This window comes from Haemaphysalis longicornis, unplaced genomic scaffold (assembly GCF_048455015.1).
Source record: "Haemaphysalis longicornis isolate Haplotype H1 unplaced genomic scaffold, Haemaphysalis longicornis Haplotype H1 scaffold_2, whole genome shotgun sequence".
Lineage (NCBI taxonomy): Eukaryota > Metazoa > Arthropoda > Arachnida > Ixodida > Ixodidae > Haemaphysalis > Haemaphysalis longicornis.
In genome coordinates, this window is record NW_027526295.1 from 277,056,418 (window position 1) to 277,084,158 (window position 27,741).

Genomic DNA, 27,741 nt, shown 5'->3' on the forward strand with positions numbered 1-27,741 from the left:
CATACACGAGTGTCCCGGTGCTTTTTCAGTACGCGTTACGTTCTAGCGGCGTAAACAAGTTTCCCGGTATTTTACTACCGTGACTACATGAGATGACGATTACCATGACTACTACAGGACACGCCAAATCCCCAGCCCCCGAGGGCTTTTGCCCCTCAAACTACATACAAGGTTTTTTTTTCCATCAAGGTATTACCGAAGAAATAACGGCTGTTTGTGGTGGATTTAGAAAGAAGGGCGTTGTAGCGGTGGCGCGGAATGCGAAGAATTTACGAGTTTCCCGCATGCATTAGGTCGCTGGTAGCCATATTTTTGCGGTTATAAAGGAACACATTTATGATGCGGGGCCGTGCAGCGAGGACGTAAACATAACGGCTGGCATTTAAAGCGAGTGCTGGAATGCGGGCACCACAAGGTAGGGGCGAAGCAAATTCGGGATGTGGAAGTTTGATTAATGGCAGGCGTGCAGCGCACGGGTTGCATGTTTGCGTAAGCGAAGCCTGTCAAAAGCGTTCCGGTGCACTATGAATAAAAAAGACACTAAAACGGACCACGAATGTAAAAAAACAATTGATGGGTGATCATTACGACCGATGGAAAGGAACCCACGCTAGAATTGTGATCCCAGTTGTGGGCAGATATGTGTTTACGATCTGACGAAACGCACTTGCGTTGAATCCTCGCTTTAAAATTACCCCTGCCACAAATACGGTTCATCATGGGGAAAAAAATATATTTCGGTTTAGGCGCGAGACCGCGGCCATGCATTGAGTGAATGGGTCGGTTTGTTTCCGAACCTGTGCTTTGCAGCGCACAATAAAACTATTAAGCTTTCATTAGGCGAGTCGCAGATTTAAGGCATCACTGACACAATCTTTGCTGAGAAAGCACTATTAACCTAACTCGGCCGACTTAGCGGATATAGAAAATCGTTCACTCCGTCAAGCCTCCCGTGTTTTCCAATTTACATCTCGCCTGCGCAAAGACTGATGTGTAGGTGAAATAAGAGGCCACGCGAATATGCAACGGACAGATTTTAGCGGCAAAATCGCGCTTTTTGACCTAATGTCAAGGCACAGGAATAGCGGCAACACCTTAAAAGATTTTCCTTAGCGAACCGCTGCTCGGTTCGCCCTCAAACTTTACAAGAAGACCGCATCTTGTGGTCTATAAAGTTTGACGCCAGGAACAACGGCGGTACTTACTTGTTATTCCTAAAATAAATAAAAACGATTATCGCCTATAGGAGAATGGCGGCCAATTTGGACATGCAAGCAACTGCAGGCTGATCTTGGAACGACGGCACCACTTGGGGTATGCGAAACGAAACGCGCGATGATGATTCACGGTAAAAAGGTGCCAATGAGGTGGCACACGATCAGAAAATGCGTTAGCAGGTAAGAAAACGAATTCAATGTATATTGGCAACGGTGAACCATGGGAATATTTTATTATGATTGGCATCAGCTGGTATGCAACTATTTGCGATCATCGTAAAAGGAGGACAAATGAGAGTTTTTTATCATTTGCTACCTCATTTGGCTCCTTCCTACCTTGAATTGTTATCGCACGTTTGCCTCTGCACACCCCAGGTGGCGCCGACCTTCCAAGATCATCCTGCACTGGCTTGCACGTCCAAATTTTCCGCCATTTTCCCATACGCAAAAATCGTTTTCATTTATTTTCAGAATATACAGGTAAGTACCGTCGTTGTTCCTGGTGCCAAACAAAATAGACCAGAAAATGCGCCCATCGCGTAAAGTTTGAGCGTGAACCGAGCAGCGGTTTGCTCAGGAAAAAATTTTTTAAAGTGTTTCAATTATCGATGTAACACCCTGTATAGCACTTGAAGGCACGGAAAATGCACATCCGTGTAGTTGCACGGCCACTCATAATCCACAAAGAGGCGAAGCGGGACCTACTCTCGAAAAGATGATAGAAATGAGGGTCGTACGCCCGCCGCAAAGTGATCACCCCACCGGTTATGCCGAATGGCAGCGTCAAACATGGATTATAGCCGCTTCTACGGCATCACTGGTAGGTAAGCCTACCGTTTTTCTGCCTTTCTTTCTATCGTGTGGGTGATCGGTGGTGCATGCCTGTTCACCATGTTAGAGACACACGGCTTCGAACAAATCGAAATTCAGGTTCACGAAGTTCCCAAGATCCATTTCGTGTGTTACCTCTGGTTTATTAACTGTTGCCGCAAGCGCTTTGCTACGCTTACCCTGCACCTAGGGCTGTCGTGAAATTGTATAAAAGTGCCTAATACAGTCGGGAGAAAATTAAGGATAACTGTAATGTCGATGGACTTTGTACAACGCCCAAACACACACACACACACACACACACACACACACAAAAACACTGCGCGAGCATCAATGACCCGGCCCTTCCCAGGAAGTGAAGTAAAGGTATGTTCCAATTATTATACACTTTGAATGACTATATATTGCGCGACATCGTAGAAAACTCGGCGTTGGCTTAATTTTCTTGTCATCTTCTAAAGGAACTCATAGCTTTTGAATCGCGTGAGGACCTCGTAGGCTCTTGTGTCCGTCAGTGCGCCTGTAAACAACACACAAACATAAAGCAGTTGGGAAGGTTTTCTCTAGAAGTGAACAAAATGCTCGAAGTCAGGGTTCAAAATATTTTAACACTGGAAGAATATGGTGGAAAACCCCGACAGGTTTTAGTGTCAATTATTTTGGTGTCGAGCTTTTGGTGTTGCCTTTTTTAAGCCGTTTTCAGCTTCCTGGGGACTGTAATTATTGCAAAAAGTGTTCTGTCATAAAAAGTTACAGGAAAACTAGGCATAAATAGGCTATACTTTTGATTGATTGTTGGGGTTTAACGCGCCGGCGCAACGTTGGCGATGAGGCGCGCCGTAGTGGAGGGCTCCGGATTAATTTTGACCACCTGGGGATCTTTATCGTGCGCCGAAATCTCGTACACACGGGCGTTTTTGCTTTTCGCCTCCATCAGAAAAGCGGCCGCCGCGGCCGGGAATCGAACCCGCGACCTCGTGCTCAGTAGCGCAACGCCTTAGCCACTGAGCCACCGCGGCGGGTACTTTTAATAACTACTAACGCTAATGACACTGCTAGCGCATTTCGACACTGTTTGTCGCAGTGAACTAAGAGAAAAATCACCAAAAAGGGGTTCTAAAAAATAACACCGAGGAATTGGCGTTAGAAATTTGGAGTTCGGAAATTCTTGCTTCGCATAAAAAATTCAGTGATCACTTCAAAATGATACGACCTACAGGGACGGCTATTGAAGTACGGCTATGTAATTATGATGATTTTATGAAACATGACAGCTTTTAATTGTGAACATGGTAGGTTCTTGTAACAAGAGATTAGCTAAAGATGTTTTCCATTATAGTATGGATAAACAAGTTCAACAGAAAGGCAACGAAGGCAAACGAGTCAGACCACTTTCGCCCAACCCATAATTTTTGCTACTTCTGCAATCTCTTCTCTGAAAAGATACTCAAGAACTTCCTCAAACCGTCATCAGACATTCATTCGCGCAGAAATAGGCCATAAAAACTAAACGTTGGCCTCCCAAGTGTCTTGGTTTTATCTTAAATCTTACTAAACACATTAAGCCTCTGTTTAGTCTAAAGACGATTTTCAAGTGGTTAGCTTTTAAAGCCAGGTCGGCGTATGGGCTGCGACGGGCTCCATAGCGCGTGCTTCAGAAACATTAAAACACACAGGAAAGGAGTTCGGGGGCATGCACACAGCGACTTGAAATAGTGGCGAGTTACTCTGAATAAACTGCTTTGATTTCAGCTTGCGGTGCACTGCCCTTCGCTCTATGGCCTATTTCACTTTTCTTCCCAGCGGCGCAGCAGTCACTGGCTGACAGGCGCTCTCCTTTCGGCGGCGGTCAACTGGACGTGAATGCCTCCGTATTTACAGCTCATTCGACGAGTTTAGATGTCTTGGGGAGATTTCTTATCAGATATTTAGCAGTGATATTGACACAATGATGTGTTTCCATTGAAAGAAAACAAGACTAACCAGGCTGTCATAAATATTTAGCTTACCATACTTAAACCGTAAAAGGATCCCAATATCTGAGACTAGGCTGCGTTGCTTTTGAAACGCTTTGAAACCAATAGGGTTTTGTTTTTCTTGCGAAATGCTCCAATCTCTACAGGTAGCCATTACGTTGGCGCAGTGGGTAGGGCGTTATGGCGGTAATCCCTACCTAGTACGCATGGTTGATTCCAGCCGCGGCGGCTGCCTTTCTGACACTGTCGAAAAGCAGAATCGCCCGTTTGTCTAGAGTTCAGCGCAGGTTAAATATTTCTACGTTATCTAACTTAATACGTGGCTTTCCATATTATAGAACTTCTTTTAAGTTGGATTTTTTATATGAATAAGTAATACAAATACTATTGCAATAATCCCTTGGATGCGTTCCAAAGGCATAAGGCACACATTCAGTTCTACACAATGAAGAATAAAAAAACACTGCTATGTTTCATCGGTTAATTATGCCTTCGTTGAAAGTGTGCTGATTAGCAACAATAGGTCTGCGACTGCGTGCCGTGTCACTGACCGGCTGTGCAGGCGGTCATGAAGCAGGCCACCCAGCCGGCGATGAGTGCGCGCATGACAACGCGGGAGCAGTCCGGCAGCCGATCGGGCACCAACGCCGCGCACGCTCCGAGCTGGACGCCGAGGGCGCCCAGGTTGGAGAAGCCGCACAGCGCGAACGTGCACACCATCTCGGCGCGGGGCGACAGCAGGCCCCGTTGGACCAGGTCGCTCAGCTGGCCGTAGGCGACCACCTCGTTCAGGGCCGTCTTGAGGCCCACCAGCGATGCCACACGCGAGCATTCTTCTAGGCTCACGCCCATGGCCAGTGCGAGCGGGATGAATAGGCGCCCCATCAGCCACTGTGCCAACAGTGTAAAATGCCCACAGAGAAAGAGATGCTTATAAAGCCGCAATTCTTCACACACTATCATAGTACGCAGGAAAACAAACAGTCAGGAAATGTCCCGGCTCAACATAGAGGGCTGTTGGCATGTCCAGCTTGGGGATTTTTATGAGCATGTTACGTTCGCGGATCTTTTTAATATTTGCAGAAAAACAACTGTATTGCGATTTAGAATTTATACGAAGTATGTAGATAAAATTTAAGTTTATGCTAACTTTATCTGTGAAATGAATTTAACGCGGCGGGTAACCATTTACCATAGTCTATCAATGCTTTTTTTAGCATTGAAGGACCCTCAATTTACTAAATGCAAACTCAGTATTTAACTGGAATAGATGTAATTATGACAGAGTAAGTCGTTAGCAAGAACTTCGGTTTTGTTCGCGTCTCATTGAGTTTTCAGAATGGGCCATTACAGTTAGAGCCAAAATTAGGCTCTCCTAGCAGAACCAAGATCCGAACATTTATAACATAGGTTTGTATTGGGACATAACAATGGTTCTTTAAAGCACGACTTACATCAACGGTGAGGAACTCCCATCGAAGCAAGGTACCAAGGTAGACGAGCACGGCGTCGGCTAGTGCCATAAACGCCACGAAACCAAGAAGGCAGCCCACCACGTTGGCCACCAACATCACGAGAGAGGTCATGCCACGGGCCATAGACTCGAGCAGACTCCCACGTTCAAGGCTACATGGAAAGAAGCGATTAGGGAACCTCGGCGTACGCATGCCACGTGTAGATACAACTCGTTCACACCAGGATATATTTCTTCGGTATAGATCCCATTTATAGAGCACACTGGGCAAGGAACATTCATCCGACGTCTTTTAAACACAGAAACCTGTAAGCAAGTAGGTTCAGCTGAATAAAAACCTGTGGCTTCATTTACTTGTCTATGTAGTTGAAAGAACATTAGTCAACGCTTTGTCCGAGAATTGGCGGGAAATACTGAACAGCTTACTTGAAAGAGCACTTTAGGAGAGGCAGAGAAGGCATAGCCTTTATTCAAATAGATTTCAGTGCGTCCTCCGCAAAGGACGGAGGTGGCAGGAGCCGATCCTCCAGGGGTGCTGGACAACAATATCCTCCATCCCGCGTTAGGAGCTAGGGCGGGGGGGGGGGGGGGTGATTGTGATAGGGACATAAAAACGAAAAACAGGGCAAGTGCTTTTGGCTATACGTGCTATTTACTGTCACGCGCTGGATAATTCCTAATTTTTAGGCTCTCTAAGCAAGCTTATTCGTACTGGTTTTGAACGTTCGGTTGAGTCGTGGGGGGGAGCGGGGCGAGATAGCCCTGACTCAATTTGCCTGTATATGGCTTTGCTATGTGGTACCGAGAGCCTTCGCTCTTCCTCCCTGTAGTAGGTAGCTATGTCCCTGTGGGTAAGGGTGATTTGTAATTTCCCCTCTTACACACCAAAGCCCTGTGAGTCAGTCCTTTGGCCTGATGGTGGGCAACCTCGTGGGCCCTTAACATGAAATGTGCCGGGACCAAAGGTTTTCGATCTTCGCTTCGGTGGCTCTTTTTTTGATCACCCGAAGTGCCTATTGGGACACCGAGCCAGACTGAAAGAGTGTATGCTTGCTCCGAATGAGTGACCCATTTAGTCTTGTCGTGTAGAGGTATATTCCAGGATAATCACAGCTCATCTGCCTGTTGAAGTGTCCGTGAAGAAGACCCCATCCTTTTCTTCCAGCTGCCTGGTGATAGCCGTGCTCCAGCATCCCGTGTTCCACCGTGGTGCACCGGGTTCATGTTTTTTGGAACTGGCGTGGTTTTGGTGGCTTCGAGCCTTCTTCCGCCAGTTGGCGTTTCTCCAGATAGGCTGACCTTCCAGCCAATTCTTTGCAGGACACATCTTTCCTTTTGTCTGGCTCAGTGTTTATTTCTGATTGCCAGGACGACCCTCCATAAACTAGCCCACCGTGTTATGCAGACCCATTTGAAGAGCTTGCATGTAGACGTGCTCATTAGAACTTGTATAACGTGCTAATCCACTTTGAGGATGATGACATGGGGCTGCTGCGTGTTCTCTTTGTTTTGTATGTTGCAATTGGGTATAACCGGTTATACTACGGTGGTACCGGGGAGCTATCGAAAGCTCCATTTACTCGATGTTCGGAATGTGATGTACGTGACTTGTAACACCACAAAGGCTTAGACAAGCCCGAGTCCGTCACTCACCATTATTTTCTTCTGCCACCCCCGAGGTATATAGAGGGTTCGTTTCTATGTGCTCGTGAGTTTTTTAACAGGCTTTTCTGCCGTACAAGAGACGGGGAAAATGGGAGGCAGACAGAAGAGTTGCTCGTCTGCCTCACATCACTAAAGCTTGACGTAGGGATAGTTGGGTACACGTGACTTCTTCAAAAACAGCATGGAGGCTGAGGCCAAATGGGCAGAGAACGGGGTGAAGACGGAGAGACCATGCCACCAGTAGCCTTCGTACAACGGGAACCTCCGTATCTTGCCTGTTAAAAAAATGCTTGTCTTGTTCAAGTGAGTAGGCATTACCCTCGATATCTTTTTGGGCTACCACCGATGTAAGCTCTATTCGTCTATACCGGGTGGTCTCGCTTACACGTATGGACGTATGCTTACGTCTTGTTTTTTTAGTCTATTGTCTTTCTATTATGTTTTCACCAGTGATTCGTGAGCGCTGGTTTTTGTAACTTCTTTCATTCCAGATTCCGTGCTGTTTCTGCAGAAGCTGCCTAATATCGTGAGCCATTTTTAGCTTTCGTTGTCTTTTTAGATGCACTACTAAACAGCAATCAGTGGACCATAGATTTACCTTTGCAACTGTTTGATCTTTTCAGGGCTGCATGTGTTTTCTTCGGTTTCAGGGTACAAAAGTTTGGCGAATGCCAGTGCTGCGGGGGCGGACATCAACGAAGCTGCCATCATGTGCTCAGCCTTCACCTGCGAAGGTCCATCATGGTATTAGTAACTGCGATGACATGCGGCCGGAAATCATGCCCAGTGCAGGAAAGAAAAATATTATGTTTCAGACATAGAATTAAAAGGCAAAACAACCGACCATTTTTTCAAGCGTTTCATCCCCACCTATTATGCTTGTTACTGCATTTTTCTTATTTATAAACGGGGATAATTAGCGAAATCTTAGGTATTCCGCGCACTTGTGCAATGGACAGACTTTATTGTGTACTTATTAGAGTAGTGTTCACGGGTGCGTATTTTTGGCCCATTGTTTCAGATGTCGTTTCACTTTCTTCTAAAAAGGATTCAAAGTTCTCGCTCGTGCATTGCATAACAATTTATATAGTGCTGACTACCTGAAAAGGGCAGCATAAGAAGAAATAGGGCACAAAATATCGAGCTCCAACTAACAACTTTTTTTCGGAAATCCAGACTTGCTGTACACAATAAAAGCAATAAGGGGAATAACGCGGATTGAAACAAAAACATATCGAAACTGTGAACGCTTGTGGTTTCGCGTTCTGACATCTAGAAATCTTGCCTCTAGTCAAAACTACATTAAAACTACATTAATTTCAAATAATTATTTAAAATGTATCACAAGGCGTTCTGTGTTCCCTGAAGTTTGAGATCGCTACATTTTTTTTCTTATTTTTCACGAGAGCATCACCCAAGAAATCATCGTCATAATTTAAGGGTTGGATAAATGATGATGGTGATTCTCATATACCGATCTGTGCTTTTGTAGAAGTTATGAACAACATCTTTTTGCTTTTAAGCTCGACAGAACACCACCCGCTCTTGCAACGCCCGGCCAACCATTCTGGAGATTACCTTTTGCGCGCTTTCCACTGATCTCTCTGCGTCACCTGGGTGAACACGGATGATGCATTCACAGAAGGATTAGGGATTATTTTACTGCGTGAAACCAGGTATTATGCCTAAAGAATTTGGCCGCGCATTGCTAAAGGTGCCGATGTTACGCCGAGTTCCAAAACAGTGCGATTTTGTTGAGCTACCAGGACACAGTTACTCCAATTCTATGGTGGCACTTCCAATTGTTTCGCGAAACCCTCACGAGCAACATCCGAACTCAGGTGATACTGCAGTTCGAGAACCAAAAATCTGGTTTCTTTCAGCGTCTGCAGGCTCACTCTTAAAACAAGCGGCGCCGTGTGAAGGTTTTGTACCCGTTTCTTTCTACCTTTTTTTTTCCTCAAGCAGGCGTTGGCGCATATTTTTGCAGCACAGCTGCAGTTTACGGGAGGTTGTGATGTTGTCAGTGGCGAATATACCGTTCCGCGAGAAAACGATGTGATCGTACTGCCTAGGAAAATGTGGCCGGGCCGCCGGCAAATGGCGAATTCAGCATAGCCAGCCGTTCCTCTTTACCCTTGCGCTCGTATTTGAACATGCGGAGTTGTTACGCGAGAGCGGCTGAGACAGGGCTGCAGTTTACGCGACCGAGTGATGTAAGGCGCCCGGTTATCTTCCCTCTCAGCCGCCCCAAAGCGTTGTGTCACGTCAGGCCCCGTGCTCCAGAACTCAATATGGACCATCTTAAGAGCAAAGTCCAGCTTCATGGTGGGAAGAAAAAGTGATGCATTAGAACTTATCAGCTCTACAGAATAGAAACGGTATAAGAGGCGCTGCACATCGTGGAGCAATAAACTTGTGCACTTACGCCAAACGCTGTGAAGACGGCAAAGAGGCTACCCGAGATAGTAGCAAAGCCGCAGGTCATGACGCAGTGTAACTCCGATTTCGTCAGTTTTGCCAGGTATGGCTTGATCAGCTGCGCCGAGTCAGTCTGCGTCGACGAGAAGAGGTACACTCACAATAAACTTTCAACTTTCAACTTTCAACTGTCATATCCACTAATACCAACATGCTACTTTGCAATTTATTTAGACTCCAAGGATTCTATATGCCGTCTAATAACAACGACGTATTCTATGTTTCATAAATATAGCCCGAGATGCCGCTGTAATATGCGAAGATTTGCTCACCTTTGCTGTGGTTTCTTGGCATTTCTTCAGGTGGCTAAGATATTCCACGTTTTGTCAAGGCTCTCACAATCACACTGTCGGCTTCTGCCACTAAAATACAGCATATGCCAAGCTCATTCACCCCCGTTCCATCGCGCTAGGGGTATAACGTACAGCGGATACAGCTTTGAATGCAATAAAGCCTGCAAGACCGTGGTTGATTTGCTGAGCATGTAGTATATCAGGCCACTGATCGTTTCGCCCTTCAGGTTGCAAGTTGCCAGTGAAAATACCTTATTAGCTTGGTTTTTGTTATGTATAATCTGATTATACTAGACAATAAGTAAGCAACATATTAAAATGGTATTCACTTGCACACAGGCATATATCCAACTATGTGTGTATGTTATGTATGTATGTATGTATGTATGTATGTATGTATGTATGTATGTATGTATGTATGTATGTATGTATGTATGTATGTATGTATGTATGTATGTATGTATGTATGTATGTATGTATGTATGTATGTATGTATGTGTGTATGTATGTATTTGCATATTACTTTTTACAATTCCCTTGGGTTACACCACTGGTTATTACTTTATTCCTGCGCCAGCTCACGGCGCTTCCCGCTTGTCCACAGGTTTATGCTTTCCTCTGAAGCACGGACCGATAGCGCATAGTTCGTTAGTAGGGGGTAGAAGGCAATATATGCCTTGTACAGGCGAGGTGACAAATGACTCAAGATTTTAATGAGACCATTCAAGCGTTCAAGCTATGGACGAACTGATGTGAAACACACTGTGACCCGTTCAATTCGGCTTTAGCTAAAGGAAGGATGTCCCTTAGTGCGACGACCAAGGTGCAATAAAATGTGCGCCGACATCGATTGGCATTATTTTTACAAAGCGGCCAAAGCAGCCATCATTTGCGTCGGTGCCTTTATGGCCAGGCGGCTGCCCGCAGATATACCAATGTCGCGCACCATTCCGAGGATGACGTTGCTGGCTGCACACAAGGACTCGCAAGACGTGGTGCCAAGCGTAAACTCCATCAGTCGTCCGACCCTGAGCATGACACGCTGCAACAGGCCGTAGTGGCACAGCGCGGACACCAACAGCCCGGAGAACACCACCGCAGATGCCACCTGTGGAAAAAAACAAAACAAAACAGACGCCTACGCACATCTCAGGAGTTGTGAGTGCGAAAGCGCTGAAGTCCAACTGACGCCGCAGAGGGCTCCTTCTTGTGCGTATGTTGATGTCCAAGCCAACGGGAATGGGTGAAGTGGCTGTGAGCCTCTTACGGCAGCTGTCATCGTCCTGATAATTCCGCTCAGTGGATATGTGGTACTTCGTGATGTTTTGTTACAGCGAAGTGGGTATTGGGTCTGACAACGACTGACCATCGTCACTGTCCGATTCCCTTGAGGGGGGGTATCTTGACGCCGCGGGTGGGTATTACGGGTGGGTGTGTTGACGTCGTTGCGAAATAGTAAGTGGTGAAACAGCTGAGAGCTTACGACGGCAGCTGTCTCTGCAACTGGGGAATCCACCTTAGTACGTTTGTTATTATTCCTATATTAAACCTTAGCGTTTCCCTGCCTTATTATTGAGCCAAAAGACACGTCAAGCAACGTCAAACGCATAGTACGTAGATCTATGTGACCCAGTTGCTGGTGTTTTGCAAGTAATGTCCCAACACATTGACTAGGTCCACCTACAGTCACCTGGAGTCGAGGAGCATGTGTGCGTGTGCATGCGTGTGTGTTTCTGTCTGTGTGTGTGTGTGTGTGTGTGAGAGAGAGAGAGAGAGAGAGAGAGAGAGGGGGAGAGGGAGATGGGGGAAGGGGTCCACTGGCATTCAGCAGGCCCTAGGTTGTATTCCTGTTCGGACAATGGTTTTCCTAATTTTTTTTTCATCTCATTCACTTTCATGTTTTTGCGCTGTCGGCCATTTTACGAACCGTTTCAGAAACATACAAGCCTCCTTTTCATCAAGCGGCTGTGGATACAACTGTCGGCAGACTGGTTCGATTGGTGTTGCAGTTTTGATGGTGATAAGCACAGCAATAGCGAAGTTTCACATATTTTCGCAACTGATTTCTACAGACGAAGGTTCACATTACGTCATTGACGAGCAAGACAAAAGAGAAATGTATTCTCACAATTCTTGCGGATAGGAGACTTGCACCGGTGTCATTATCTTTCGTGCCGGGAAATGCATTATTTCGGTGATATCTGCACAACGCACGTGTCCCCTAGCTCATATCCTGTACATGAGCTAGGGGGATATTAGGTGAATGTGGACGTCATATAGTGAGAAGTAAGAATGGCGAACAATAAGAGCATGGCTAAACGTTGGTGCGACGCTGTTCAAAACACTGCAGTAAATATGATTGCATAAAACTTCTGGAAAAACTAATGCCAGCGCGTAAGCAAGCAAGAAAGCAAATAAGACGCAGTTTTAGTCAGGATCGTTCGGAAATGGGGAGACCAGCAGGCTAGGAAGCTACGCTTTCCGCCTTCTTTTTTACATTCGCTGTAAGTTTGTGACTTAGTACGGCAATACACCGGGTAAGAGATCACGAAAATCTGGCTTATGGCTTATGGAGCACAGTATGTAGGCATTGGTGCAGTTATCTGCTGCTGGGAGAAGAGAACTAGTACTACATGTTCCAGGTGGGAAAAAGTGCTTGTTTGTGCAACAACGCCACTGAATAGACTCCCGTGCCGGGGCTGAAAGAGATGCAGCTGGCAAGACTTCAAAGTATCTCCTCTCTACCTGTTTCCATCTTCTGCACCATGCGATCAAAAACCCTGAACAGATATTTGGTATCGTTTGCCGACTTCGTTTCAATCACCAACCCATGGTACACTGTATACTTTTAGCAGCCGCGTCCTTTGATCTCTTACAAACACGTTTGTGGTTGCACCAAAATTGACAGTGTCATAATTTATGAGGCTTGTAACACCTAGGTGTTCCGCCCTTCACTGAAACGGCGCCACGTAAAGGGGCACACACGCACGTGTTCGCTTCCCACTCACCGTAAATGCAAGAACAGGTTTCTGCTCAGGCAGGCCTCCGTCAAGTTTTCCTGTGGCGAGGTAGCCGAAGACGAAGCGCGAGCCATGGCCGGCGAAACTCATGATGGCAGCTATCTTGTCAGCGATGCATAGCAGTGCGCCGCGCCCTACGTGAGCGCGCACTAACAGCAGCCCCAGAAGAAATTGGAGCAGAAGGCCACCAAGCACGGGACGCCACTTTATCTGCAGCCATAAAAGAGCGAAATTGTACCCAGGCGTACAAAAACGGGCCCCGCAGATGCCCTATGATTCTGCCGTTTAAGCTTTAAAGCAGATTGTTAATATGTATTCCTCCCCTGCAAAGTCTGTAATGGTGACGTGGATAAAGCATATCGTAGAAACAAATACAAAATAAATAAAAGCTAAAGCCCCTACTTTAAGGTATAGGTGGTTAAAACGAGAAGCTTTCTCCCATGCAACCGGAGTCGAAGTGCTTAATCCAAACTGCTTCTAAGATGGCGTGACGATCCAATGGGAGTGAGTGAGGGATTTATTGAAATATAGAGTCAAAAACAAGTGGACTGGGGATATTTTGAACTCATTTGGGAGTTCACCAGCGTACAGCTGAGTCGGGGGAATGAAAGGGGATAATTGAAAAGAAATGGGGACGGAGACTAGACGTCGGCGTCATAACCCGACGGACCCTTATGGATACCGGCCACGGGACGCGTTCTTTATCTTGGGGCGCTCTAGTGGCCTTTGTTTATCATCATAATCGCTTTGCGAAACTCATTGCGAAACTCATAAAGTTGGCTTTTCTGCAGTTTGTTTTACTCGGACCAACGCTGCCGCCAGTGAGGCAATTCCTCCGGGCACTTCGTTCTGCTTACGTGGCGTCAATGCGCAAGCATTGTTGCGTCTGCGGGAATGGTATGTCTCCCTCGCGTCGGCAGTGTTATCATACTTGCGTTGTCTACCGCGCTTAACCGTTGCAGAAAATGGTGGTACACCGGACGTCGAGGCATCTTTCATCTCGAGGCATGGCGAAAATCAATCCTACACCTCCGACAAACACCAAGCAAACACGGCTCGCCTGGTGCTATGGGGTCACGAGTAGCGCCATCCCCGACAGCTCCGATGAACACCAAGCAAACTGACGCTTCGCCCGGCGCGCTATTGAGTCACAAGTAGAGCGTTTCCGTGAGAGGCCTGACGAATACCAGCGAAACTGACGGCGTAACCTGGCACGCTATGGTACCACGAGTCACGATATCTTATAGAGCCACCAAGGGCGTGCGCTCGTTTTGTGTGTTTTTTTACGGCGAAGTATTATATATCTGACACCCTCAGTTCTCCTTCCGGTGAATTTGATTTACTCGGCACCGCTTCGGGGCTCCTCGCCACCGCCGACCCCTCTTTCAATCACAACGGTTATTCCCCTTGCCACCACCGATGCCCCTATCACAAGTTGCACAGTTGGCTGACAGTGGCTGTAGCGCCGTTATCATATGATTGAGGATAATAACAGCGGCACGAATGGGTGTAAAAACGCCCGAAGGCCACCACCGCCGCCGCCGCCGAGAATGTAGCCGCTGCCGTTGCCGCCTTAAATCCCACCTCGCCCACTAGCTGCTGGTCCCTGCCAGTTCAATCATTGTTTATTATCAAGGAGTACATACAGAAGCAAAATGGGGCGGCCAAAGCCTACAGGTGTGCTTGAGCGGCGTCGCCTGGCAGCGGCGGCCTTCACTTCTGTTAAAAAACACTCATTGACAGTGGTAACTGAATAGGAAGGTAAAAAGAAGACAAGCAAACAAAAAAAAAGAGAAAAATAGAAGAAGAAAAAAGAGGAAAAAAAGAGAGGGAAAAATTAAAGGGAGGAAAGAAAAAAGGAAAGCAAACAACAACCGACGAACAGAAGAGACGAAGACAAACAAACAAAGATACAATAAATCAACATGGGTTTCAGCTACATGGGTGACATTTTTCTCGTCACAAGAAAACAATTAGAGAACAAAGAAATAGCTACCAATCACCGTATACACATACATGCTTCAGCATATTTTTTAAGCCAGCATAGCAGCACGCAAGTGTTTCCGCGTTGTTGAAGAGAACAATTCGTCAGGCAATTCGTTGAAGATAGCAGGAATATAATATGGCCGCGCAGCCATTCCGTAATGCGTACGGACCCTTAGTGTCATATATCGAGGTATGTGCCGCAGAGGTATAGGTTTAACATTGGGAGTTCGGTAACCCGTACACCAGAAATATTTTAGCACGACGATTTGCTTAAACAATGTATCGAATGACGGTAAACCACTTGCCTTAAATACACTGTCCGAATCCGGCACGTGTGACTTATAAAGAACACTCTTGGCTATGTTTTTCAAGATACTGTTAACTCTCTTTTTCCAGGTAGCGGAGCAGTTGAAAAAACAGCACATGCCATAACGAAGAACACTATAACCCAAAGTTTGAGCTAGTATTTTTCGAACAGAGGAAGGCAGAAACACTTTTAAGTTGTACAGCATACAGGCAATAGTTCTAAGCTTTTTACATATGTGAGCCATGTGTGTGTTCCACGAACGATCCCCATGAAAATGTACACCTAGGTATTTAACAGACTCGACACAGAAAATACGGTCACAAGAACAAGATGCACAATTTCATAAGTGTATTGTAATGAAGCAGTCGTTCGGCACTGTTTTCTGTCGATTTCGGAAACAAACTAGCCGACTTTTTACAGGGTTGTTTGTTGTTAAATTTGCTTTGAACCAATCCGCTACCCTTCTGGCATCGTCTTGAAGATTTGAGAGAGCTAGAGAATAACCAGAGTTGCCAGATATCAGCATGGTGTCATCAGCGTATTGATAAATGTTTTAAGTTTTAACAACAGTAGCTAAGTCATTAACTTACAAAATAAAAAAGAAGAGGTGACAAGATAGACCCTTGCGGGACAACTCTCTTATGTCTGATACTACCACTCAGCACCAATCCAAGTGACACCACTTGAGAACGACCCCGAAGGTAATTTTGAAGATGAGATAGAAATGGTCCGCGGAAGCCACAAGGGTATAATTTAGTACAGAGTATACCATCGTTCACAGTATTAAACGCTTTCTTAACATCAAGAAATAACCCAAACGAAACCTCATTGTGATCTATGTTAGGAGGGTATCAGACAAATTTTTAAGTAACACCTGCGTGCCCGCGCCGGAGGTGAACCCGTATTGATGTTCACTCAGTAACTCATGTTTTGTTACAAAGGAAGTCATGACACCCAATATGTGCTTTTCAAGAACAAGTTGAAAGCAACTTGTCCTGTTGGAACGCCGGCGTGAGCACATATTGTATTTCACGCAAAATATGCCCCCATCCCGGGTTGCCGGTTTAGGTGTGCACGGGTTGGAGGTGGCGGTGGGGTCATGGAGGGTGCCAAGGTGTCAAGGTGCGTGCCATGCGTTGGGTTCTCTTTGTCATGGAGGGGCTTGTCATTTTTATGCTCCTTCATCGCTAACTTGGAAACAGTCAAAACTATTATTTGTTTCGCTAGAAAACAGCTTTAAACCGGGCGTCGTGCGAAAATGCGCCTGGGTCGAAGGTGGGTTAAATGTTTTGCCCTGTTTCACGGCAAAATCAGCCGCCGTTTGTAAGCTGTTACGTAGCACCCGTCACTTTTACGCAAGCTGAAGTTGCCAATGTGTGACGTAAGCGTTCCCGCCAACTATTTAAACTATGTCACGTCTTCTCACCCCATCACGGAGAGTCTGTGCCATAAAAGCCATATTGTTGTTGAAAAGCAAAGTCAGGCCTACGTTCTCATGTCCGCGGCATTTTGTCTATTTTTTATTTCAGGTGAAGAGTTAGGCGCTTTCAGTAGATGTAAAAGAGGCAAACTTTAAAAGTTGGGCTAGTAGACGTCATGAAAAGTCAAAATGATGAAGGCACACACAAGCGGTTCGTCAACTGGAAGCACGTGACTAATATTGAAAGCCAATATGAGAAAAAACGTCCGGCGAATTCACAGTTCACAGTGAATTTAGTGTGTGGAGAATAGGGACGCCGAACTCCCGCACGTGCTGTTCCGGGTAGAGGGCGCGCGAGCACTGCAAAAGCAGGAAATTTGAATTGCATTGGACAAAGGCTCTGTTCAATTTCTTCAAGAGAGGAGTGAGACGGGGAGGGGAAGAGGGTAACGGGTGGTAGCAATAAGCGGACAAAGGCACCACCACAGGCCCCTTGGCGAATCACTGCTCTGCACTTCTGACAGGTTTGACGTTGAGTGAAACTCCTTTCGAATCCTTCTGGAAAGCGTCCACGGCAGCCCGGATCGAAACCGCGTCAATGGGCTCAGCGGAACAACGCCTTAGCCTCTGCACCATCGCGGGTGGCCATGTGAGGTACAGAAAATCGCGCGGAAAAGATAACAGGAGTGGAAGCCTGGGAAGGGAAATATCAGAGTAGGAGGTGTAAGTTCACTTGAGAAGTGAAGGTTCCGACGGGGGCGAACCGGAGGCTCCTGGCGATGACAAACAGGCGGAACGAACTTCGAAAGGTCTGCCAACGGTGCTAATCAAAGGGTGACGGGCGCGGCCCTTCTGTTCAAACGAAAGTTCAACAGAATATCGACTGCCGATGGAGCTATGCTTTCCCTTTCACAGACTTGGACATTTCTAAGCATCCTCCGAATTTTTTTAGCCTCAATCACTGTACTCTTTCTGAAGCACATCAAAAGCACTATAATTGCGTAGAGTGGCCCGTGATCCTAAGACGTGCTCAGTCTGATCTCTCTGGTTACAACAGCACCTCCGTTCGACTTGTTTACGATCTTCCAGTTTCGTGTGCCTACGGAAGAGTCTGTGGTTAAGCATACTCCACCGCTTTGCGGAGACCGTAAACAGGCGACCACGCAAGTGTTCGTGACTTACTTCTTTCGCCCACGCTATAAAGCCGGTTTGAGCCATTATAGGTTCAATCGTGCCGTGACTCCCAGCGACAAAATCTGCGGCCAACGGGTCCGGCTGCTCTGCTGAAGCCAATCGATGACTTTTCACGGTCTTTACGGAAAACTGAAATGGTGCGCTCGAAACTGCAGTCACGCGCCAAGGCATGAGGTCTCGGAGATCCGGCCACAAATGGTTGGACCCCCTTTTCAGATGGGGTAGTGTACCGTGCGGCTTAGCAATTTAGAGAAGTACATCCTCTCGGACCTGACCTTGCCGCCCAGCATTGAATAAAGGATGTCAGGTTCAGGAACACTGCTACACTTAAGACGTATCTATTGTTTTTTGCTGTGGTCAGGTCCTAGCGTTCATTATTAATGGGGAGAGTTCTTTCTGTACGCCATCACCGCCTTTGACCTCGAAAGTACGTCCTTAAAGTAGGAGCCACAAATCCCATGTATATTTAAGTAAGCATGCTTCCCATTTGCTAACGCTGCTGGCACGGTTCAGGCAAGTTACATTATTTATGAAATTTAAATTTTGGGTGCATATCTAGCGCCACACGGGCGCATAGTTATTACTTCTGCTTTTATTTGAATTAAAAATATACATGGATTGGTTTTTACAAAAACGAATTAACATATTGTTTCTAATGAAAAACTTTGTCGAAACAGGCAAGAAAACTGCACCAAACTGATAAAATTCGGAGGACACTCGATCATTTCTTATAGGTTGGGAACACGAAACTATAGATGTATTAATGAGGACGCCTGCGACGCCTTGTTGCGCCTCGCGTTGTCGAAAGGCTTGGCAATGTTGCCGCTGGAGACGCCTTGAGTTGCCATCCTCCTTAACGCTTTTGAATGGCTCCGGTCTGTCTCCGACGGGTTGCGCCGCTGCTCGTTTATGCCACCTTGAATTGCAGAGTTAACAAGGATAGTGGATTTCGCTGCTTGTCCTTTCTTTCGCTCCGTCTGAAGTACAATGGCAGGTACTACCACCGCCCACTACTGTCATGTTTAAGCTCGCACTGTGAAACTCCCTGGGAAGGGCCTGATTTAAAGACGGTAGTCTTTCTTGGGCTACTCAAACGCGAAAATTGCTGTCTCTCTGTCTGTCTGTCTGTCTGTCTGTCTGTCTGTCTGTCTGTCTGTCTGTCTGTCTGTCTGTCTGTCTGTCTGTCTGTCTGTCTGTCTGTCTGTCTGCCTGTCCCTAGATTCAGCCGCCACGTTAAAGTTAGAAGGATTCGTGAGTGAGACATTTAAATTGGTGAAACATCGTCAATGTAATAAATATAGGAAGATGCTCCATATTTGTTAACATTGTTCAGCAAAAAATAATATTGGGCATATTTGAGGGAGAACGTCAATACGTAATTGGTGCTTAAAATGTTATATTATTTAAAAGTACACGTGAGCTCAATTTCTTGTACAGAAAATATTTAATAACGCGCTGCAAAAATGTTTGAATCACGAAATACGAATGAGGCTGCCTCACGAGGCTCGCGCTCCAGTTCTCAAAAGTCCCGACTGACAGCCCCAAGAGTCAAAACAGACGGCGCATGCTGAACTCCGCAAACGTCCAATGGGTGAATCGGGACAGGAGGGGAACAGCGCGAGAGGTCGGTGGATGAGACAGAAACGGAATATGCTTGGTAGGAGCGGCGGAAGACTGTCTGATTTTGACGATAGCCAGTTTTAGAGCCCAAGCTCTTGAGCGCCCACTCCTGTGCTTTCGCATCGCCGACGTCCTTCGATGCATCATGCGAATGATGAGGACCCCTAAAGTAGACGAGATAGCGCCAGCAGGAAAGCGGAAAAAGAAAGTATGGCGACACTGTGAGGAAGAGGGCAGTTTGCCGAGGCCATGCGACTGCAGGCACAATGTTCTCATACGTGCGTAGAATGAACACGCTGCCTTCCGCGCTACACTTGTGCTACAGATTTCATGGGTTCGGCTTATGCGGCGACGTTCTCTGAACCATAGGCAACATCAACATCCGCTGTGGAACATGGCAGCACGCCGCACAAAACCGGCATCGCTTTCCACAAATAAATACTGATGCTTCCGCATTTACTACATCATAACGGGTGCTTAGATGTCCAAAAGTTTTCACCCCATGGGGCACATAATGCTTGCGCCTCAGTAAACAACATTTAAATTCAAATAGTTTTAATCGCATGCGTGCGGGTTGTGGGTGGCTTGAAAATCCTAAAACACGATAAACTTTAAACCTTTTATTTTCATCGTCATCTTCATCACCACCATCATCATCATCAACAACAACAACAACATCAACATCAACAGCCTACTGGATGCACGGCAGGACGAAGGCATCTCCCACTGACTTCGAACCGCTGCTGCCGTGCGCTGCTCGAGTTCATTGTTTGCCCTTGAACTTCCTTATTTCTCCCTTTCATCGCTCCATTGGCCTTCCCTGTCTTCTAAAACCGTCTCTAGGTATCCACTCTGTTTCCCTGGTGGTCCAACAAATGCCACATTGTCTAACTACGTGCTTTATTTGAACTATGATATCCTCGACTCAAGTTGTTCACTGATCCAGGAAATACGTTCCCTGTCCCTTAACGTTACGCCTATCATTCTTTTTTTCATGGCCCGCTGAGCCGACCGAAGTTTGCTTTGAAGTTGTTAGTAAGGCGATAAGTTTTCTCTCCACATGCCATGACGGCCAGGACGCATTCTGTGTATATTCCCCTTGTCAGTGATAGAGGTAGCTTAAGTTTCGTTTTTGGGGAGTGTTTGACGAGTGCACCCCAGCCCAGACCTATTCTGCGCCGAATTTCTTTCTCGTGGTTGGGATAAGCGCTGACAACATGTCCGAGGTAGTTATATGCCGTTAAGGGGGCTTTCGGCATGTTTATTCATCATAACGTTATATTTATTCATGTTAACTTTTATCTCAATGGCGACGCATTCTGGCTGCAGCTGCTCAAGTGTTCTTTGATGGTGTTCTGCAGACTCGCTTTGCAAGATTATGTCGTCTGCAAACCTCAAATGGCTCACGTATTCTTCGTTTATCTGTAATTCTGTGTTTTACAAGTCAGGCTTCTTGAATACACCCTCCAAGTATCCCGTGAGCAGTTTACCGAGATGGCATCATCCTGTCGTACCCCCTTTCGGAAAGGGAGTTTATTGCTTTCGTTTTAGAAAATCACCCGGCCCGTTCACCCGTTATATACCGTATTTCTGCGATTATAAGCACCCTCCCATACTTTCTGAAAAAAAAAGAAAAAAGTTGGAATGCGAATCTAGGCACCCCATTTTCTAAGCAACCATCGCGAAGGGGATTTCAGACGCGTGGAAGCAGGTCCGAGTCGAAGTTGTGGCCTGGTCAGTTAGGTTTTCAATTGCAAACTACTTCAACGGAACAGAAGACGACCTACGGAGGGATACTGGAAGCGGCGGCCCAAGCGGCATAACGAACTCGAATGGCAGTGAGGGTGAATGAGTATCCTGAGTATCATATGTAGATGGGTTCCCTGTCTGTAAATATTTTTCTTTTTAATTTTCTCCAATTGAAACATTTTCTTTGAGCCCGTGTCGTCGATATACGGCCAAGAAAAAAGTAGGGGAAGGGGGGGGGGGGGGATTTAGGTTTTTGGAATATAAGCATCCCCCTCCCTTTGGTATCGCGATGGTGGAAAAAAGGGGGTGCTTATAATCGAGTAAATACAGTATACCGTCTGAGAGTCTAATGTAAGTTTCCCCTATTCCATGAACTTTTAATGCTTCCATAACTGCTTCAACGCTTACTGAATCAAACGGCTCTTGGTAGTCTATAAATGTCATATAAAGGGTCTTATACTCTGGGTATTTTTCTATCACTTGATTGACAACACGGATGTGATCTATTGTTGAGTATTCTTTCCTAAACCCAGCCTGCTATCAGGGTTGTTGGGAATATAGCCCGTAACTTATGCGGCGAAGTATTACTTTGGTATACAGCTTGCATATAACCGAAAGAAGGCTGATGGGTCTGTAGTTTTACTTAAGGACTTTCGTGTCCCCCGCCTTGTGAATCGCTTTTTCAGTAGAATACCTCCTTCGTATTTTAAGAGATGCTCGGTTATACCGTTGTCACCTGCAGCTCTTTCTGGTTGCATGCCCTTGAGAGCCTTTTCTACTTCGTGTTTGGTTACTAGTGGGACATCACAAACTAAGCTTGTACGCTTAGTAGTTTCTTCTGGTCTAACTTCGCTGCCGTATTGTCCGGTGTACAATCGTTCCACTACTTTTAATATCGCCTCCATGTTGTGTGTAATGTTATTCTGCTCGTCTCTGCACGTGCCCTTAATTTCTGCCAGTTTCACGGTCGTCAGAGACACGTGAAATGTTTTGCATTCTTATAGCTAAATCAAGCTGCAATCAATACCTACACTTGCGCCCTTCTTTGCACAGGTTCTCCGCCCATCACCTTGCCACTAACTGAACGTCAACGCGAAAATGCGGAACCCTCATTTTACTGTAAGAAAAGACCCTGCTGTTATAACCTATGTTATATACGGCCGTTTGCAGTCCAAAGGAAAAGCTCTGGCAAGCTTATAGCTCGACGTCCTCATTTTGTTCTCCCACGGCGGTTAGCCCCAAGTACCATTTTAGAAGCGCGCCTACTGAAATCTCGAATAATATTAAAAGCGAGCAGAAAAAACGGCCATTGAAAATGACATTCATGTTTACCGAATAACAATAACTTCGGTCTCTAACCTGAGGTCCCTTCCGCCACATATGTTCAATATCATTTATTCTTTAAGGGAATGACGTATACATATAGCATTAAATGTTGCGTGTAAGGAGATGGCATCTCTCATGGAGTTCCAAGCACTCTACGCAGAGAGTTACGGGAGCCACATACACTGTGCCAGATTCTTATTCTATGCAACAATTTATTCTACCACGCACAAATTTACTCGAAGCAATGTGATGTTCATAGTCGCTAAAATTAAATTATTTCTTACTCTGAATGCATCTGCCTTTTCCAATAAACAACAACAATTCCTTCATACCAAACGCTGACCTCTTCGAAGCGCTCTTGGTGTTCTTGCCTATTTCCGAGGGAGATTCAAAGGCGTGCCAATATCTTTCCTTGCTTGTGTTCATCAGAATACCCTATAGAACTGATCAAACTACCCTGCAATTCGGTCTGAACAATAAAAAACTGAAGTAAAGTCATCGCACCATGCTGCATCCGTCTCTGGAATTTACGGCACTGTTTTCGATTACTTAGTTGTCTTCTACGTCAGAACTTTGCAACCAAGCTCGCTTCCAACCGTCTTCGATTCAAACTGCTAAACCAACCATTGCCTCGTAGCTTCGTTCGTGTGAATTTCATTGTGAGATAGAAATGCTTTAGCAAGTCGTCCTTTATGCACAGAAATCTGCTTATCAGGCCGCTGTAAAAAGAGCGACAATACTGTGCAACTATAATAATACGGCTGTCATATGCTCCGCGTATTCAAAATAAGAATTAGCGGAATACGTAAAACCTTGAGCACTATTTACTTAAATATTATCCGCTGTCAGTTAAAGCTTTCGCTCCCTTCACCACCACGCAGCTTAAATTGCGCTATTTCATTTTTGTTTCCTGAAAGGTCTAGCGATTTAATGCGAACTAGAAAAATAAAGAACAGCGTGCCTTGCTACGGTTGTTGGAGAAGATGTATCCGAATCCAAAGAGCACGACCATTCCCACCGCAGCCACGACGCGGTCAGGGTGCAACTTTGAGTCCACCGCCAGGAAAAGCAGCACAGCGACCCAAACCAGGGTCCAGAAGGTCCTGCACGTGCGCGGTCGATTCCAGCGACTTGGCAGACTAAATCACATTCGATAAACATTCATTTCGAAACAATATATAACTTATTCCTTTTTGCAACTGCAGCAGCTTTTGTTCTCATGCGACTGCACGTTTGACTTGTGTCTGCGCAGGTACTAAATAGGCGGAAGACTATGTGCAAACTCGTCTCTATCCGTGAAGTGCGTTCTGAGAATCTCTCCAATGCAGATTACAAGATATCATGAGTATTTTATTCCTGTCTTGGGTGCGTATATTAGGCCACACGGACTGTGCAACTTCCAACCAGACAGAGTATACCGTATTCGCATGAGTCTAACGCGCACCTCATTTTGCTAAAACTAGCCTTGACGTTTGGGTGCGTGCTACAATCCCGCCCAAAAACTAAGTCGACTTCAAAGCGGCCGGCAGCATTGCCACGGACATGAAATATTTCCAAAAATCAAACTAAATCCAATCCAAAATAATCCGTCGAAGCCACGTGAGTATATGCGGGTTCAACCATTCCTCAACGGGCAGATATTCCTGCAGCTGCCATTAGCGCGCCGTTTCAGTCATTGTGCCTTCGAAGAGGTGCCGCTATGAACCGAGCAGCATCATTCCGACTGGGTGTTCCGGAGACACTAGTGGACGATTGACGTAAAAAATTCAGATTGGTGTTTTCATGCAGGGCTTTACCGGCCCTGAGCACGCATGTTTGCGATAGGTTTGAGACCTCCATGTAACATTCACGAATTAGCCGCGAATGATCCAACGGCCCCTCTCGTCTATAATATGAGGTAAAGGCAAATGCTTACAATGTTCCCGCTCAAGTTTTAATGCCAGCAGAAGCTGGGTAATCAAGTTTAGAAAGTACGCCGAATTTTTGTTGCCGTAACTTCGTGCTTCAAATCAAATGCCTCTTGCCAGGTACGTGATGCTTTGTTTTTTATATCTGGGTGGTATAATCAGCGTCAAAATATTTTTTGAAATTTTTCTGCCTAAACGTACCTGCGCGTCACAATCGGGACATCGTTAGAATTGTGCAAATACTGTAAGATAGAAATTCTATTGCGGAATCAAACACTGCCACAAGAGGCGGATAGGCACGCTTCACATTAGCGCCTATGGTCACAAATTACGTAGCATAGAACAAACATAGCGGAACAAAGAAGGCATCTGGCTGTTTTAAAGGCGAAAAAATGAACTGGTTCATTGAAAGGAAAAGCTATCGTCTGTAACAGACAAAAAAGGCTCCTAGCGAGGCGTTTAAAGACCCCTGGAAAGAGAAAAAAATAATGATATCTGTTGGTGTGGGATTCAAACCCGGAACTCCAAAGCCGTACCCGACTGCGTTACCACTGCGCCAACTCGGCGCCGTGCCCATTGTGAAACAAGTTTTAGCCGGACACATATCTATTGATAAATACTTAATCACACGTTTCTACAGGTATGAGAAACTAATTATTCATTCATATGTAACTGCTATTACCGCATATTACGTTTGGATTAGAGAGGATTTATATTGGTTTGGGTGTATAGGATGAATTAAGTAAAATTAAGGAAAGCATAGAGGTGGATTAAGATTAATCAGGGTGTACTAAATTAGAATCAATATGAATTAAGGGTAGTAAGGGCGAGAACATAACGTGGCTACTGTGTCGACTTGTGTACTATCGTGATAAATTGGAATAAGAACAATGGAGCGCGTGGCTTTCAGTACATAGCCTCCATACTGGCGACAGGCCGCTTATGCACAGTGCGAACAAGTTACGAGAGTTTTTGTCCGAAGTAATATGGAAACACCGTCGTTCGGCGTGTGAGTGTTTTGTTTTGTCTTTCCACCGCGTTCAGCACCCTCTCACGAAAGCGTTGTCTAACTCGGTCGCTGCGATGAGCGAAAACGGCGCATGCAGCTATATTCCTCTATTTCTTATTTCGCGCAGAGCGCCCAACAAACTATGGAAATGCGATGGTCTTTCCATATCAAAGTTGGCCGCGCTCTCTCGTAACTTGTTCGCACTGCGCATGCGCGGCTCGTAGCCAGGATGCCCGGCATGTACTGAAAAAGCCAAGCGCTCCGTTGTTCGTATTCCAATTTATCACGATGGTCGGTGTAATAAAAGGTACCCTTCACAATAGTACGTTAAAATTTCGCCTTCAAAGCGCTTACGCAAACTTAAGCATCCCTATATTCCTTCATTTACAGCGCGACGCTGCGATCTTGTCATGAGACCTGCACGAAGCCGTCATTTTGTGTGTTGTTTCCTTTAATTTTTTTTTCTCCAATTATTTTTTTTCACAAGCATCACGTGGGCGAGCGTAAACGAGCGTCAACGTCTCCTAAAAATAGCATGCGGGCAGTTTGAAAAGCCGCAGCCTGCGGTACGCACCTGAAGAAGCCCTTGCGGTCCGTGACGGTGGCGATCTGTTCCCTCGCCCTGCCGGCAAAGGCGGCGACCCTGTTGGCGGGTCTCCCACAGCGCCCCAGACAGACGGTTCCCAACAGGCTCGCGTCCAGCACGGCCATCAGAACGAGCAGCAGGCCCGCGCCCTTGCACCACGGCTCCTGTAAATTGTACATAGCTTGGATAAAGAACGTACCGTAACAGTGCTCCTATAACTCAGGTCATTACTTTCTAAACATGCAAGTTGAGTTCTTTCAGATCTTAACGGAGATACTGCGTATGGCACCACTGTGTGGATGAGCACATGTAATCCCCAGTGTTACTATCTTGTGGAAGTAGAGTGTTTTTTTATTTATAGACTTGGCGTAAGAGGAGATATGGCACCCATTTGCGAACCTCACTAACCACCGCACTGACCGGACACTGATTTGCTAAAGATTTGTGTTCTATCCTGCCAATATGATTTTGGCTCACTTTTTAGATATTTCATGATCGCATATATTGTCACGTGTGTAACTCTGACCCTCCAGGCTATAAGTGCGCAAAGAATAGGGGCCGTGCTACCCTCTGTGCGGGTTCGTGCCCTGCGGCGCAGCAGACGACGATGACGCGCGTTGGTTTGAGGCTCGTACTTTGGGGTGTACGCCATCATTCCAGCCACCGCTGTCGTGTCTCACCAAAGCTCTCATCTTCAGATACGCAAGACGTTCAATAAACAGCGCTCTTCCTGTGTGTAGCCAACCCGCGTCTCTGTTCGGCAAGGCGCCACAATATTTTGTTTGTTCATGTTTAGAGCACTCCTTTCAAACTGTGTCACCATCCGTTAAATTACACGCACAGAACTTATTTGCGAGAAATTCTCGTAAATTCACTTATCAAAATGACAAGCTGGCCAATACTTTTTGGTCTTACACGTTATAAAGTGATCAGTAAATGATTATAAAGGCCTTAATTCGTGGCGACTAACTAGGAATAATTTGTTTTTGAGTAGTTTGATGGTTCAGTATTGAAAACATCGCTTCTCCGATTGGGAAACGGCGGCAGCGCGAATAAACTCACAAGAATAAAAATATTTCATAGTTACTCCTTTTAAACACCGATATTCTTGCAACGACGCTCACAGAGTACGTTATGCGGCCATTTCCGACTGTGCGGCGGCAAAGAGAGGTTTATTATTTATAAAAGCACCTCAGAGGCCACCAAGTCGGGGTGAAATCTAGGCCCTCGGGCGATTTCTTCGATCGGTAACGTTTTGGCTCGGCTGGCAAAATATGTGACATTACTAGTACTCACCTTGGCATCCCATCCGTGGTCAACGAAGGCGATGATGACGACCACGTGCGCGAAAAGCAGCAGCAGCAGCTTGAGCAGGCTCGGCAGGCACGCGATAATGGCGGCCTTTGGGAAGCTGCGCTCGCGCACCGCCACGGGCATCGGCGGCGACAGCGCCAGGGCGACGCTGTCTCCGCAGGGCGCCGCGTGGGCCAGCATCGAAGACGTCGTGGTGCTCGACATGGCACCGCCAATGCTTGGCCCCGGCAGTGGCGGCGCACTGGCCGCGGCCGCAATGGATCCGTGCTCGGGTACCCGGGACAGGATGAACGACATCACGCTTCGCGTCTCCTCCATCGAGCTCACCGATGCAAGGCTCTCCTCCGATGCTCGCTGCGGAACCAT

General features: G+C 46.2%; 1 protein-coding gene across 1 annotated transcript; it reads right to left on the reverse strand.

Moving 5' to 3' along the window:
• Nucleotides 1-2,193: 2,193 nt before the first annotated feature.
• On the reverse strand, nt 2,194-27,741 carry LOC144168651 (putative transporter YutK). Its single transcript, XM_077697594.1, has 10 exons — nt 27,358-27,741; nt 26,050-26,225; nt 23,521-23,662; nt 12,946-13,167; nt 10,884-11,045; nt 9,592-9,717; nt 7,762-7,889; nt 5,479-5,650; nt 4,576-4,915; nt 2,194-2,568 (listed from the first exon to the last, which is right to left on the reverse strand). The coding sequence occupies exons 1-10, from the start codon at nt 27,739-27,741 to the stop codon at nt 2,504-2,506; spliced, it is 1,917 nt and encodes a 638-aa protein (XP_077553720.1). The 3' UTR covers nt 2,194-2,503.

Excerpts from the sequence above, each read along its gene's own strand:
- LOC144168651 (XM_077697594.1), bottom strand. The coding sequence starts at position 27,741 with ATGGTTCCGCAGCGAGCATCGGAGGAGAGCCTTGCATCGGTGAGCTCG. Across the intron at positions 9,718-10,883 it reads GCAACGTCATCCTCGGAATG|ACTGACTCGGCGCAGCTGAT; the intron begins GTGCGCGACATT and ends TCGTCGACGCAG. Across the intron at positions 4,916-5,478 it reads GGGAGTTCCTCACCGTTGAT|TGGCTGATGGGGCGCCTATT; the intron begins GTAAGTCGTGCT and ends CTGTTGGCACAG.